This window comes from Mugil cephalus, chromosome 16, assembly GCF_022458985.1.
Source record: "Mugil cephalus isolate CIBA_MC_2020 chromosome 16, CIBA_Mcephalus_1.1, whole genome shotgun sequence".
NCBI classification, from domain to species: domain Eukaryota; kingdom Metazoa; phylum Chordata; class Actinopteri; order Mugiliformes; family Mugilidae; genus Mugil; species Mugil cephalus.
In genome coordinates this window covers 7,068,946-7,085,200 of record NC_061785.1, presented here as the reverse complement: position 1 = coordinate 7,085,200, position 16,255 = coordinate 7,068,946, and the positions used below count along the sequence as shown (strand labels likewise).

The 16,255-nt window shown below is 42.2% G+C and overlaps 3 protein-coding genes across 3 annotated transcripts; 2 read left to right on the top strand and 1 right to left on the bottom strand.

Moving 5' to 3' along the window:
- Positions 1-234: 234 nt before the first annotated feature.
- On the bottom strand, positions 235-3,942 carry rgrb (retinal G protein coupled receptor b). The gene is made up of 7 exons (XM_047608142.1): positions 3,560-3,942; positions 3,116-3,272; positions 2,351-2,472; positions 2,005-2,158; positions 1,702-1,819; positions 993-1,106; positions 235-633 (listed from the first exon to the last, which is right to left on the bottom strand). Exons 1-7 carry the CDS (start codon positions 3,633-3,635, stop codon positions 496-498), a joined length of 879 nt encoding a protein of 292 aa, XP_047464098.1. The 5' UTR covers positions 3,636-3,942; the 3' UTR covers positions 235-495.
- A 4,247-nt stretch (positions 3,943-8,189) lies between these two features.
- lrit1b (leucine-rich repeat, immunoglobulin-like and transmembrane domains 1b) lies at positions 8,190-11,648 on the top strand. Its single transcript, XM_047608239.1, has 4 exons — positions 8,190-8,465; positions 8,804-9,264; positions 9,521-9,826; positions 9,955-11,648. The coding sequence occupies exons 1-4, from the start codon at positions 8,344-8,346 to the stop codon at positions 11,028-11,030; spliced, it is 1,965 nt and encodes a 654-aa protein (XP_047464195.1). The 5' UTR covers positions 8,190-8,343; the 3' UTR covers positions 11,031-11,648.
- A 1,270-nt stretch (positions 11,649-12,918) lies between these two features.
- On the top strand, positions 12,919-16,194 carry LOC125022615 (leucine-rich repeat, immunoglobulin-like domain and transmembrane domain-containing protein 2). The gene is made up of 3 exons (XM_047609435.1): positions 12,919-13,036; positions 13,172-13,953; positions 14,155-16,194. Exons 1-3 carry the CDS (start codon positions 12,927-12,929, stop codon positions 14,940-14,942), a joined length of 1,680 nt encoding a protein of 559 aa, XP_047465391.1. The 5' UTR covers positions 12,919-12,926; the 3' UTR covers positions 14,943-16,194.
- The last annotated feature ends 61 nt before the right edge of the window (positions 16,195-16,255 follow it).

Sequence of the window (16,255 nt, the reverse complement as noted above, 5' to 3'; positions counted from 1 at the left end):
TTTTATGTATGTTTGTATTTAATTCTTCTTAAAAGCACCTCTATATTGGGTATTGTTAAAGTTTATTGTATTATGCACACAATGACAATGAAGTAGTTTCTTCTTTTTTTTTTTTTTCTATGAGTACACTAAAAAGAAACACAACTGATTAATCTGTTTAATGAATCCCATGTCGTGAAAGGGCGCCAGGTTCTTGCTCGCAGACGGAGATTTACAAACAGATGTACAGCAGAAGAGCAGCAACATCTGTGTTTATTGAGTGAGTGTTAGATGTGGACGGAGGAGCAAATAAAGTTAATGTTGAGATGGGTAAATTACCTGCAGCACAATTTACAGATTTACATGAATCCAGGGAAAAACACAATCCGAGTAAATGGTATGAAAATTATACAACTGTACAGGCACCTATGTGATTCAGGCATGTTTACTGTAGTACGTCAGGACGGGGAATGTATCACAAGAGCAGATGATGTCCTCTGAGTTTTTTTTTTGTCTTTACTTCTTCTTGATAACTGGTTCGACGATCTTCTGTCCGGTGAGGAAGTGCCAAACGCCGCCTCGGTAGAACTCATTTCCAAACGAGTAGAGGAGGGCGTTGAAGATGGGATTCGTCTTTGCAATGACCGGAAGCAGCTACAAGAGGAAGCAATTCCATCACTTTATTTGGTGTACTTAAAGGACAGAGGTGGGATTTATTGCGACTTTTTGTATAGTAACTGCCCACACAAGAACAAGGTGATATTCTGGTGATAAACTTCACACAAGGTAAGACACAAGAAGAAGTAAAGTCAAGAAGAAGTCTGACCGGAGCCAAGATGTTCATGCAAACTCTGAGAACTAGAGTAGGTCAAACCATGATGGAACTAGAGTTCTGTTTAGCTTTAGCAATGTGCTAACTTTCCCCAAAACTACAAAAGTAAGACCAAAGTTGCAATAAACTTCCAATTATTCTTTGGACTAAATAAAAAAACAATGACAAAATGGGCACTCACCATCCTCAGCTTTGGAGAGATGATCTTCACGTTCTCAAAGCAGGCGTAGATACACATGAGGACGTAGGGACCCCAGCACATCAGCATTACCCTCAGGGGCATGCTGGTGTTAAACTAGAAAATAAAAGTTCACTGTGTCACAGCTTCATAGTGGATTTTGACGATAGTAGCTGGTAAATATCTCTATATTTCACAATATAACAATGTTTAAATTTGTTTTGCATCAACCTGCAATGGTTTGTTTGCCATAACTTGTCAGAGAAAGCTGCATCAACCTGGAGTTGGTGTAAAGTTATGGATGTAACCCAGGTTGCCATGAATTCATCATCTCTGAATTTGGAATTAATTCCTTTTTTTGTTTGTTTTAGTGTGACCAGCAGAAAGATGAAGCCAAGGGTTTCTTGAGCTGCTTAGAATCTGAGCTCAAAGAGGTTGAGCGTGAGTAGAGCTGAAGTGGGCGGGAAGCTAGCAATATTTAACTTCCGATTAGTTATATTAAAATATACAACACGTAGTTGTTATAAATGGGAAAATAGCTATGAAGACCGTAAACATGTGTATGGAGGTTTATGGAGCACTTGGAACTAGCCTCAAATAGCCTTTTTTTTTTCACTTTCTGTTGTGTTACTTTGGTTTTAGAGGATTGTTTCTGAAAAAAGAGCAAATACAAAGGATGTTGTGCAATGTTGTGTAGCAGCTAAAGCCTTACCCTGTAGTTGTGAATCTTCTTGAAATGTTTGTTGATGGAATCATAACATGACAGCATGGTGATAGATGGGAACGTCAGGTAGACCACCACCAGTGTTAGCATGTAGGTGATGTAGTCCCTGTTAGGTGTGAAAAAAAAAAAAATCATTAATAGTTGTGAAAATGCAACATTTACCTGCTGTTGCTGAGAAAATCTCCTAGACACTTCGTAATATATTCAATAACGACAAACAGAAAATTTTCCCATGCTTGGATTTCAGCGGATTCCAGCGGTAGCATCATCCATACATTTATATAAGTCTACCTGTCCCCTCTGGTGTAGTCCAGAGTGCAGCATGTCCTCATAGGCTCAAAGTCATAGACGCCCCATCCCATGAGAGGAACAGCGGCCCAGAAGATAGAGAGAATCCAGATGATGCAGCTCATTGTCACGGCCGTGCTCCAGAAAAGCTTCTGTCCTACAGATCAAAGCCACATATAACAGAGTTTGAATGTAAGAACAGATTTGATTAAGCTTTATTACATATAAAACACCATAAACTGATAGAGTTGAGTGCAAAGTATTGCCCCACAATGCAAAATATTCTAAAAATTTAAAAATCTTTACCAACGCTATGACTTGACTTTTTTTTTTTTTTTACTGTACTCACTGGTGCAGTACTGGTGATATCTGTCCCAAGCGATTGCAGCCATGAAGCTGATGGAGGCCAGAACGGCGATCATCCCCTGGAAAGCGTGATAGGAGCAACCTTCCTGACCAAACGGCCAAACCCTAGAGTATATAACGAACCTCAGTCACACTCCACTATGCAGAAGAACGTTGGTTATAAGTAAAATAAAATAAAAAAAAAACATTGTTCTACTATGGCAGCAAAATGGTTTGGTTTCCTTGGCCCCCTTTAGTGGGTTAATACAGCCCTGTTGTTGAGAACAACTCAATGAACTACACTGGGTTCGCTGCTTATTAGCTACACCCAGCTACAATTAATACAGACTAATGCAGCGTAATCCTCCTTTCAATGGAAATACAGACGATTTGGAAAAGTTCTGCATAAAACACACAAACTTACACTGATAGAAATGAGCGGCCAAAAAAAATAAAATAAGTAAAAAACACTTTTTCTGTTTTCTCTGCTGTTCTCAAAAAAAAACTTCTTTCTCATGAGAAGACAGGTTAAAGAAAAGTCAATGAAGTTGTAAAGAAGGAACAATAGCGATTTTTGTTTTGTAACTTCCAGCAGATTTGCTTATGAAATGTTTCACAATGAATAAAGTGGATTGAGGAGATGATTGGATTACAGAAGTCAGAGGCTTATTTGTAATGTGCCGGATAACATAATACTGTACCTCTCTCTTTGTTTTTGGAGCTTGCTGAAGGATTTAGTAAAGAAACAAGTACATGTGTGATACTGTACCTGAGGTAGCTCGCATAGGCCGCTGTGAGTCCGTTAATATTCAAACTGATGTCGGCCAGGGCGAGGTTGAACACAAAAAAGTTGCTGGGATTTCGCATCTCCTTCACTCTGATGAAGGACACGATGCTGATGGCGTTGAGGAAGAACCCGAGCATCCCTGAAGAAGAAAACGAGAAAGGGCGTTTTTACCTTTGCAGGTGTCACGTTTAACCACTCTCTGGATGTGCCCCTGATTTTATCCTAAAGTATTTGACTTTAAATGTGCAAACATATTACATTTAAAACTGGAGCAAAGTTGGAACACACAACTGTTCATTTTTTTTAAAGAATTATGGTGTGAAAAGATACAAAATAAATGTATACATGGCAGCACAAGTTGGAAAACAGAGTGAACTATCCCTTTAATTCTTGCAGCTGTGTCTTTGTGTGGCTCTGTGCACTCACCCCCAACCAGAAGCGCCGTCCCGAATGTAAACATATCAAATTCCGTGAATCCCTCCGGTAACGTATACGCTGCCATGTTTGAAAATGCTCAAAATCAACTTTGCGCGAGTTAATTTGTTTTGTTTTGTTTTGTTTTTGCTGCGGCGTAACTAACGGCCAGTCTCCAGCAAAACGACTCCTTATAAAGGCTCTTTCACGTGAAAAAGCATAAAGACACTAATCTTTGTAAACCCCCCCTCCGCCTTTTGCAATCCCCCGAAGAATGTCCTAACGAGCAGACTCTCTGCGCGTTTGCGGAAAGTTTGCTGCTGCGCAACTTTCAGATCGAAGCGCGCAGAAAGTTTTAGGTGTTATTGTGAGTTTTAAAGCCAGCCTTCCTTCTGACAGTTCACTTAAATCAGGCGTTTCTTCGCTGGGGATAAGGGAAGCGAGTGGAAACATGGGAAATGGTGTCTTTTCACTCTATCGGACATTGATTTTTAAATGATCCCGTGTTGTTTAATCTTTTAGGCTGAGTCGGTCAATCCTGCAGCGGAACAAGGATCGTTCCCAGCGTTAACCCTTGAATATATTCATGACATTATGTGACATTTATTGCACGCATCTTCTTCTTCTTAGAGGACTCACTTCCGGATGTTTGCTCCGTTAAAAAAGGGGGGCATTGTTCCTCAACAGCAGTGTGTCAGTTAGAGGGCGCCCTATCAATACAGCGTTCTCATGTTAATTTCAGAGTTTAAAAACTTACTTAAATTAAAAAGAGGGGAAAAAATACGCCAAAAGTAAAAGGCACCATATAAATATCCTAAATTTTGCAAATTTGACTTTCAGTTATGTGTTTTTTATGGTACCTGCAGTATTTTTTTGTATGTGTATTGTTTTGAAATAAGAAACTTTATCCTTCAGGTTTTTTCTCAGCACAGTGACTTGGCACACAGCAGACTTCTTAACCTGCCGCGATAGAGCACAGGTGTATTATTGATTTCTGTGTTCCACTTAGCAGAGGTCTAATGTCATGGCTTAGTGACGCTTAATGGAACAGTGCCATCATTAATTCCTTGCTTTCCCTACTCTAGCAAATCTGCTGTGACAACACACACCAATCCGGCATAACATTATGTCCTCCTTCCTAATGTTGTGCAGGTCTCCCCTTTGTGCCTCCAAAACAGTTGTGACTCATCAGAAAATGGACACGGGCCTTCTGAGGGGTCTGGTAACAGAATGTTGTTAATGGGGCCGGGGGCACCTGGTCTGGTCTGGTCTTTTCTAGGTGGGAAAACATGTTAAAACAGAGTTGGTTTGGTTGGAACCAAACCAAACGTTTCCTGGATGAGTAGTATGTAGAATATTTCTCTACATTTCCTGCAGTCTGTGTTTTACCTATTTATCGTAACAAAGAGTTTCATTTGAGGCTTGTTTCTTTTTCCTTTTTTTTTTTTTTTTTTTTTTACTAAAAGAAGTTTTTTTTCAAAGTAAGCAATTAGATTAACATGTTTTCCCCATTTTTGCAAAGTATTTTTTTTGTACAATTCTTTTTTTTCCTTTTTTTTAGTTAGACAGTACAGATATGAACTAAGTGTGAACAATGTGTGTGTGCGTGTTACATTTTATGAATACATAAGATAAGATAAGATAAAATAAGAAAATATAAGATAAGAAATTCAACATGTTTACCATAATAATAATAAATAAACAAAACAGGCAAACATATGCAAAACAATTAATAATTATAGTGATAATAATCACTATAATGGAGGTGGATTTTTATGAGGTGTTTCAGGCCCCTGCCAACCCACTGGGAATCAGCCTAAGGTTTTGTGGCACAATTCAGACGTTTCAATTCCTCGGTTTAACTTCTTATGAATCCTGATGGTAAATTAGTGCATTAAACGAGCTTTAAGTAATAATTGTTACACCACTACAGCATTTGTCCAAAGTCAGCATCTTTACTAATCTCACTGGGAAAGTTTTAACATTTAAGAGTTAAGTTGGTGAATAACTACACAATGCATTATTTCCCATAAGCTGTTCTCAAGCCATTAAGATTTGACCCCAGTGGTTTTTAGAAGCGATCTGGGACTGGAGGGTCACCGGTTCGAGTCCCAGGACGAATGGCCAGGTCAAATGCAGAGAACAAAATTCTAAATTTCCCATCCAGTACAAGGCAATAAAGTAGCTTTTCTTTTAAGCCATTCCAAAAGGTCTGTTCAGTTGAGCCAGTCAGAGAATCAGGACTTTAGTTTTAGTTTATGTCTTGAATTGTTGAATCGAAATGACCCCGTCAAACGAGGACAGCAGTACCATGACCTTTCCCCCTCACGGCAGCCGGAACCTTTTAAAATGTAACATTTGGGCAGAGTCTGATTGCTGCACTAATCTGCAGAAAGATTACCACAAACTCATTAACTATGAAGTAATGATGTGTCCCAATGGACTTATAAAACCCCTTTCAGAAACAACCCATATTGTCTGAACTGAAAGCTCGGCGCACGGTCCAGTTACAGACTCCCTCGCAGTCAGAAGCGCTGATGCATCCGCTTCTCTGACACAGGTCAGAGGAGGTAAAATCCTTCAGAGGGCATCTGATTTAATCCCAATGAGAAACCAAAAGAGGTGTTCGGTAGAGGCCTGGGATAGGGACAGGGGCGGGGGAGAGGGGGGCAGTGGGAGGCAGTGTGACGCCATGCAGGAACATTAATGCAGCAAATTTCGCAAAAGATTCAGCGACACAATCTGTTAATCTACCGCGGCTCAGAGTGATGAAACAAGCCCGGGCGAATGCTGGGGTGAACGCAGCGCATTGATCAGCTTCTATAAATTGGAATCTACATAAAGCTGAGAGGGTTTACATTATCTCATCACGAGGCTTTTTCCACCGTGATTTTCTGAGTGAAAATAAAGCCCCCGGCTGCAACTGACCTGAATACCCTGGCTGTAATATATATATACATGTATTTACATATGCATGTTTGTTCTTCTGAAGTGCTTGCACATTTGCAGTTAAACATTAGTCCACTGGCAAATAGTTAATTACTCCGACGTAATCTGCTGGTTTTGCAATGAAACAAAGGTTTCCCTGTTGGGGCTGAATTCGTACCAACAGACTCTGAAGTCCGGGAGCGAGGTGAAGGAAACAAGAGGGTTTGTTTAGTCCTGTGAAGCAATAGAGAAATGAAAGGCAGTAAAGCAGATTATTTCACAGCCTATACAGACGGTACAAAAAAAACACTGGTGATAAAATGATGGTCAACACCTTGTGCTGTCTTTCATGATTTTCTTATTCTTTTTTTTTTTTTTTTTTTAGTTGTTCCTAAACTGTTTTTGTGTATGCGTCCATCATTGCCCTGGGGTGGGGGTCCCTGGTCTGGTCTAGATGGGTGCTACATGTCTAAGTAACATCCACACTAATACCAGGTCCATAAGTTTCCCAGCAGATCACTGAATTGTTACAAGATGGTTCAATGTTATTCACTTCTCCTGTCAGTGGTCATAATGTTGTGGCTGAAACACAAAAGTGAAATAATTCTGTTCCGCTCCACATTGTCCTGATGCCACTTACTCTTCCTTCTTAATTCATTCCTTTCATTTAGTGTGACGCAGAGAACATGTGGTTGGTTAAGAACACATTTTACTTCAGTATTTTGCTCATGCATCTAAAGTTTTACTTGCAACAGGTTATTTTAACACTTTAAAGTATCATAAACTGTTTGAGTTTTCTCCAAATGTGTGAACCTCCAATAATTCAACACGCACTTGACATTCGGTTCATATTTATTTATTGCAAATCGCCACCCAGCCCCTGATTACTCTCTGACAGCGATTCTACGGGGAGAAAGGATGTTTGGGGACAGATTCGTGTTTGGAGGTTTTCCTTTCTGGGACATCCCTCCCGAAAAGAAACCAAACAAGGATTTAATAATAAGGGACGAGGGGAGATGACTGGATTAAGGGATTTGAAATTTCGCCGGGCAGCCGCGTCTTTAAACCTCTGCACCTGTGAAAAACCCTGACAGACCGTGACAACACATCTGTCATCCGCCAAAGTGTGTCACAACTCACACATGTGGACAGTGTCTGCAGCAAATTCACCCACAATCTGACGCCAATGAAGGACTCGTTAAAAATGTTTTAGAAGATGAATTTAAACCCACTGATCACCTGGCTGGAGACACAACTGGAGGTTTGGAGCTGAAAACAACCGAGGCCACTGTGTTCCAACTATTCACTGCCATCTAGTGGTCATTTATTGCTACTTAAATAAATAAAACTGAAAGAAACGTATAAATTGTTTAAATTGTTCTTTAGCAAAACTCCCTGAACGAAGCCGATTTATAAATACTGCCAAATAATTTCACATTTTGCAAAAAATAATTCCAATATTCATGCTCCTTACGCGAGATTTAAGGACTCCGGTTTGTCCACCTACAGTCTCCTTTTAATGTTACACACGGTGTGCGTAATTATTAACTATCCAAAAAAAAAATATTGGAAAGTTGTTCCCCAGGGATGCAAGTGTAAACCATACAGCCTATCAGCATCCAGGAAGCCGTCGCCTAATCGTGTGAATGAAAATAACCCAAGTCCCTCTCTAATCCCTGCCTATCCTTTTTATCTCTGGATTCAGACCAGTCGGAGCAGTGTGGTGTGCTGTGCGTCTGCAAGCCACTACCATGCATCCAAAGTGGCGTTAGTCCGAGCAGTTGCGCCTATTCCTTTTTTTTTTTTTTTTTTTTGTAACTAAAACTGTAGTTTTAGTTGCATAGCGCTTAGTTGCTTATAGCTGCACCATGAGGCGACATTTTATTTCTGCTCTTTGTGTGGCGTTAGTTTTACTTCCTCTGATGAGCAGTTCGTGTCCTGTGCAGTGCAGTTGCTTCTTCCACAAATTAAGCGACGGCTCAAAAGCAAGGTACGGTAATCTGAAGTTGAATGGATTTGACTTGTCGGCAGAAATGTAGAAACTCCTTGCGTGTAAAATTGATTTCCATCACAGCTTTCCTCTCTTCTGTCACTGCATAGTGGAGGATTAACTTGGAGTTGCTCTTTAATCTCCTTTCCTTGTTACTGAACAATAGGTTACTACGTTTTACTCATGTAAACTCAGCTATTAGTTTTTAATTTAAATGTAAACGTGTTTGTTTTAATATTATATACGTTTTTAGAGTCACATGCACTGTAAAGGCAGCTTTAATATCAGTACAGTTAAATATGATATTATAAATTATATTTTTTTGTTTATTTTTGCAGGAGTGTGCTTTGCAATGATCCAGAAATCACTGTGGTTCCCCCAAACTTCCCCACGGACACATCAAAGCTGCGTATTGAGAAGACAGCAATCACAAGGATTTCCAGCGAGAACTTCCACTACCTCAACGGTCTGGAGTTTCTCTGGATGTCTTTCAATTCGCTCAATTCTTTGAACGTCGACAGCTTCCGGGGTCTCTATAACCTGGATGAGCTCAGGCTGGACGGCAACTCCCTCACCTCCTTCCCCTGGGAGTCTCTGAGCGACATGCCGAGCCTGAGGCTCCTGGACCTGCACAACAACAAGATCTCCACCATTCCGGCTGAAGCCAGCGCGTACATAAAGAACATCACCTATCTGGACTTATCCAGCAACAGCCTGACGACCGTTCCTGCCGAGGTTCTCACGATGTGGCTGAGTGTGAAGCCACCCCAGGACTCTGAGTCCTCCAAACTAATTCTCGGTGAGGATCAAGCTGTGACATTTTAGGACACTGGAAAGTTGTACACTGGCTTGCATGACACTGAGTAGCATTTAAAGCTGCGATGGGATTAGTCTAATTATAGTTATTGTGTGCAGTGTGACAAGTTGTAATTCTCTTTCTTTTAAATACAGGTTCCGAGTCTTAAAATGGTTCAGTGTAGCATCAGAGAAAACACTACACAAGCTCAATATCCAGTCCTTTCACTCACAGGACCTTTTCACCTTTCCTCTCTCAGGCCTACACGACAATCCATGGATGTGCGACTGCCGGCTGTACGATCTGGTCCAGTTTCAGAAATCCCCCTCGTCTTCCGTGGCCCTCGTGGACACCAGGCTGAGCTGTGCGGACCCGGAGAGCCTGTCGGGGGTTCTCTTCACCGAAGCCGAGCTGCAGAGGTGCCAGGGCCCCCGGGTCCACACGGCCGTGGCTCGTGTCCGGAGCTCGCTGGGCAACAACGTCCTCCTGCGCTGCGGCACAGTCGGGGTCCCCATCCCTGAGCTGTCCTGGAGCCGAGCTGATGGCAAGAAAATTAACGGCACCGGTGAGTTCTGCTCAATTAATACCAAATGTAGTTAGATTAAACCGTCGTCTATTTCAGTCAAGTGTCAGGGAGATTATTCTTTTTGTGTCAATCAGCTTATCTCTGTGGATTTTTTTTTGTTTTTTCAGTTCAGGAAGAGATCTCAAAGGAGGGCATCATTTGGTCGATTCTAAGCGTGTCTGCGGTCTCCTACCGAGATTCTGGGAAATACGTGTGCAAAGCGACCAACTTCGTGGGCACTGCGGACGCCATCATCTCCCTGGTGATCACAGACTCCATTCGGTCTGAGGAAGCAGGCGCCGGTGCCGCTGGTGGCGTTTCTAAGAAAACGAGAGGCAAGAAACCTGGTGGCATCGGAAGAGCGGCATACCAGGAGAAACTCATCGCCAGATACGTTCCTCCGCCTACCACCAAGGCTGCTCAGCCCATAATTGAACCTCTTAATGGCAAAGGTGTTACTGGGAAGTATGAGATAGAGAGCTACAGCATCTCTGATGGTGTGTCTCAGGCACGGGGAAAATCTTCGGACAATCCGAGTCCCATGGAGGTGGATGCTTTGAGTAACTTAGCAGCCAACGCTTCATCCTTGCAGCAAGCTCCTGAAAAAAGGGTGGTTCGTTCAGTGAAGGTCATCGGTGACACCGACCACACGGTCTCTCTGAACTGGCGAGCGCCAACAGCCACGAACGTAACAGAATTTAGCGTCCTGTACGCTGTATTCGGGGAGAGAGATATGCGTCGGATCAATGTGGGAGCCGGGAAAAACCGGATAACTGTTGACGGCCTCGTGCCAAAAACAAAGTACATTGCTTGTGTTTGCGTCAAAGGCCTGATCCCAAAAAAGGAGCAGTGTGTAATCTTCTCAACAGACGAGGCAGCCAGCGCCAGTGGCACTCAGAAGCTCATTAATGTGGTGGTGATAACGGTGGCGTGCGTGATCGCTGTCCCCCTGACACTGATCGTGTGCTGCGGGGCGCTAAAGAAACGCTGCCAAAAGCTGCTGAGGAGACAAACGAAGGAAATGCAGGACTCATATGTCACCTTTGAGACCCTGGGCCCTGGCGGAAAAGCCAAAGGCATGGAGAACGAGTATCTGACCAGGCTGACTCCAGACGAGTCCAACAGGCTGCTCTCGTCGAGGTCCAGTGTTGACTCGGAGGCCACAGCCAGGACTGAAGGGCCGCCGAACGAGTACTTCTGCTAAAACCAAACGTATGCCTCAGTTTCCAGAGGGTGCACTTTGTCTTCTAATGGCCTGCGATGTGTACAGATAAACCGCTGTGCTCAGAGACTCAAAAGACTGACATGATCTTCTTTTAGGGTTCTTCAGAGGACACTGATAGCTCTGCCAGCACCGGATGTATAAAATTATTTTACAGCCTTGTTGGAATAAAAACCACCTTTCATTTGGTGGATAGCAAAAAAAAAAGGGAAACAGTTTTAATATTTACATGTGGTGTAAATGTGTAAAAAATATATATCTTTTTTTGTATTCATCTTGCACTTTTTAAGATGATGCTTTGCTGAGAAAAAAAAAAGATGTCTCGATGCCCTAAACTCTCTTAAAACCAGTTTTATTTAGTTCCAATCCAAGATGTAACCTCTTAATCGTGTAAACACTTTACTTAGAGACAGAAAGTATTTAAAGGACTGCAATATATTTAGTATGTCAGTACAATGTTAACGTGCCAGGTTGACTGTTAAACCTAAACCTAATCTACAGTACATTTTATAATGTGTGTATATATATATATATGTAACCTGAAATATATGTGTATGTATGAAGCTACTGTTATAAAATAAATATTTTTTATATTCAAACTATTTTTTCTTACATTTCAGAATATTTACTTTCTAATAGATCAGTATTTAGTTTGACTGACAAAAAAAAATTGTCGTGTTTTCAAAAAAATCAAAAAATGCATTAGCTTTAGCGCAGCCATGCTAATTTGGGGCAGGTGACTTATGCTAGCATCAAAAGTAGCACCTTGTTTTGTAAAACCTTTTTTCGCATTAGTCAATGACTGAGCTGAATTAGGATAGATTACATGATGAAAATACACTTTTCTCTTTTAAATCATAATTTAGAGTGTCTGCAAACTAGCTAGATTTAACTTATACCCATTATTAGCTATGTTAGCCAAGCTAGCAGCATGGCTAAGTCAACCATTTTGCTGAAGTATCTCAGTAACTGAACTGCAAAAAATAAAATAAAATAAGATCGTGCACAGGATGAATGCTAAGGATGGTGAGAATGGTTCTATTGATTCATCTAGAGGCAACATGACACATAAATGACACATTTAGTCCCTGGAATACACACAAATATTTCCATAAATAAAAAATAAACCTGAGAAAACTGTATGTGAAATTTAGCATTTATCTCCGGTTGACGTGTTTGGAATGCTAACAAACTTGCAAATGTGTATATTCAGTATGTCCTTAATTTCAAATTTATCCGGTAACAGACACTGACGCAGTGAGGGATCATCTCCTTAAGGTTTCTGCCCGTTAAATTAGAACGAACGCACATGTGTGAAATGTTTGTACCCTTCATGAAAATCATTAAAGACTGAAACTCCAGCGCTGTAGATGTTTCACACTTGCTTTACGTGCTGATTCGGCCTTTAACAACCTGAGAGACAACCAGTGTTTAGATTATTGAGGGCAGATTACAGTCCTCTCCAGACATCTGTCTCTGTCTCTCTGCCGCCCCCTCCCTCCCACCTCAGCGCTGCTAAGCCTGACATCCCACATGACACAGATGGGCCTCATGTCTTGCTTTGGTGAGGGACAAATAAATGTAATTAGTCTGATACAAAGCCTTTGTGGTACACTTCTGAAAGAAGAACTCCAGCACAATAAAACTTCACGTCATCTCTTGTCTAGAGATTTGTGAATACGAAACGATAAAGTCAAGTTCTTTTAAAATGACTATGCTTTCTGGTCAAAGTGGACCACTACTATTAATACACCTTTCCTGTGTCTCACATGTCATTAAGTGTTACGTCAAGGAAGATTAAGGTAATAGGCTTTGTTCTGTGCAGCTCATGAGCGTGTCCTGCCCTCGCAGGCCTGTTTCACAAGCTCGTCCAGGAACATGGACGCCTTTCATGTCGCATTACATATCGCTTTGGTGTTTTATCTCATCACACCTGGATCGTCAGCTTGTCTCTTTGGTTGCACCTGCACAGATGATAACCTGGGGAGGTGAGTGACCACTGAAACTAGAGAAATACATATTGAATGCTGCTAATAGCCAGTTGTGTCTGAAATGCTGTACTACATACAATAGCTATGTGTGTCAGATAAAATACGCAAAACATTTCTCATCTACCATTCCAGGTCTTTAATATGTATGGGAACCTCCATGGGACAAATCCCAGAGGACATCCCAAATGACTTCACTAGAATCCGAATTGAAAACTGCCACCTGACAGAGTTGCCTCCAGGATCTTTCTCTCGAGTTAGTGCCTTGGAGTTCCTCTGGCTGAATTTCAATGAGATCACCCTGATGAATATCAAGAGCCTGGACGGGCTCGCCAACCTCACAGAGCTGAGGCTGCAAGGGAACAAGCTGACGTCGGTGCCGTGGACAGCGTTTCAGGACACTCCGAAACTCAAGATTTTGGACCTGAAGCGCAATCGGCTGGACGTGCTGCCAGAACACGCTCTGAGGCACTTGCCTGCGCTGACCTATTTAGATTTATCGTTCAATCAGCTTAGTGTCATATCAAAAGACGTCTTCATTAACTGGCCTCTTTACCAAAAAGCAGAGAGAGCGTGGGGGAAAGAGGGCCTGGTGTCCAACGTGGTTCTGGGGCTGCATGACAACCCCTGGTTGTGCGACTGCCGCCTCAAAGGCTTTGTTGAATTCATCAGGGCGGTCAGCCCTCCCATCATTCTCATGAACTCTTATCTGATGTGCTCAGGCCCCGCCTCCAGAGCGGACAAGTTTTTCCATGACATCCAGTTAAAAACGTGCATGAAGCCGGTGGCCTCTGCCCCAGAGAATAACATCACTTTACCTCTTCAGGCAAATGCAACGCTGACATGCTTAGTCAAGGCTCGACCGGACCCGACCATCCAGTGGATGTACAGTCTGAAGATTATAAGAGGATTTGCTGGTAAGATTTTTTTTTTTTTTTTTATCAGTACCATCCATTAAAATGTTATCAACCTGCTGTGGGAGCACTTAGTGGGGGATACCTTAAACATTAATGCTGCATCTACTTTGTGAAAATATACAGAAACAATACCATGCAGGGTTCGCCTTAGCAAATGAAAAGAGGTCACTGAGCTAAGCGGTGTTCATTCTGTTGTTGCAGTTAAGGAGACTCACATAGATGAGGAGACCGTCACTTCCCAGCTCCTGATTCCCTCCATTCACCTGGCGGACAGAGGACTCTACACTTGCACGGCCAACAACTTCATTGGCAACTCCTCCGTCGGCATTATGCTCAGCATCATCCCCCCCAACGCCTCCAACCCTCTCCCTCCGCCCGTCCCCATGCTGTCATCGGACGAGAACCCCCACATCGACATCCGCATCGCCAAGCAGACAGTTTACGGCATCACCCTCGAGTGGCACGCGGCCACGGACAACCCTGGGGAAACCTGGTTCACCATCCACTTTGGCAAATACGACTCCCCCAAGAAGGAGATGATTTACATCGGCCCGGGCATCAACAGCTACTCAGTGAGCGATCTGCTTCCCGTCACCAAATACGAGGTGTGCTTGAGCCTGAAGAACCACCCGCCGAGGGAAGGCCAGTGCATCGTGTTCGTGACGGGAAGCGACATTAGTGAGATGGAGCAAAGAGAGAGGCTCATCCACATTGTAGTCATCGTGTGCGCCATGGTGCTGGCCGTGCCGGCCGGCATGTACGCCTGCACCACGGAGGCCAGGTTCAGTTGCGTGGACCGCTGCGTGGACCTGTGGAAGAAACGGAGGATGCACGAAGAGAACCTGCCGGGGACGGAGAGGCAGGGCACCTTCGACAGCCTGCAGGCGGCCAGCGACGAAAACCTGTGTCGGGACTCAGGGGAAACTCAGAAAAGGAGGCGGAAGTCTGAGGATAGGTGCAAAGGAGGAAGTGCAGCTTACATGTACTAGGCTTGAAGTCTAGAATCGCAGGGTCATGTGTGCATGTATGTAAATGGCAGTTATTAGTGACGCTCCAGTTTGTGCCTTTCATGGATTCACATTTACATTACAGGAGTTACGCCTCGTTTTCACAGTAAAAATAAATATGTGATCTTTGAAAAAATATCCAAGAAGATCCTTTAAGTGAAGCTACAAGGTTATATCCGCAATCCATTAAACAATATAGTGTGCCACAAAATAGAGGGGATTGAATGTATGATGTTCTTATGCAAAGTCAGTGTATTACCTTGGACAGGGTCGGCAGCAATATGCATTTTAGCAACTGAAAATACCACCGAAAGCGAGGCCCGAAAATATATGTAATCTCAGTTTAAGGGTTATGCAATACACTTAGAATATTATTCATATTTAGCTTACATTAAGATAGTGTTTTCTAACTGAAGCCAGTGCACTGCGCTCTTTAAAGCCACCAGACTCTATTGACAAAAGCTGTTATTTGGAATCAGAAGCAGTTTTATTGGCCACGTATGTGTGCTGTTGACCCTGTCCACAGCAGTACATCATATATAATACACCGTCTAAGGACCTCACACAACAAAAACATACTGTGTGTGACATATCTTACACAGGAAATATGTTGATGTGTTAATTTGGTTTCAAACACATTAAAAAGTATTAGAAAGATTCTATATATTTTAAAGATACATGAAAGTTTACTATATTTTAGATGTTTTTTTGTTTTTTGTTTTATTTCCTGCTGCCGTCTGAGGAAGGTTTGTTCCCATGGGTGAAATCGCACAAACTGGGGCTGCGAGCGTAAATACATATCTCAAGCTATCAGCTCAAAATGGAGATGCCTTTCTTCCTTATCATAGGGAGAGTTTGTTATTATCTGTTCTTTAAGACTCTTTTTCTCAGTGTTTTGATACTGGTTGCTAAATGTGAAATATATACAGTATATATATATATGAATTAAGTTCTTATACAGTGTTGTATATATTTCTATGTTATCATTACAAGAGCAAATTGTAATCGCTTGGCTAAAAAAAAAACATGTTTATTTTTTATTGTTTGCTTTCTGCAGCTTTCTGATTTTCTGTCTTGTGATGGAGAGAATAGACGTGGATTAAAGGGGAGTCAAAGATGAATGCTGAGACATTTTTTAGCACAATCACTCAGAGGATTTGTTACATAAGGAGAGTTTTTTCCCGTGCATTTATACATACACTGGTAAGCAGATTAAAGTGATTTTCCATCTGAATCCTGATTGGCAGAACATGATATTTCCATTTAATGACAGCTGTAAGCTCGCTGTGTCCGCA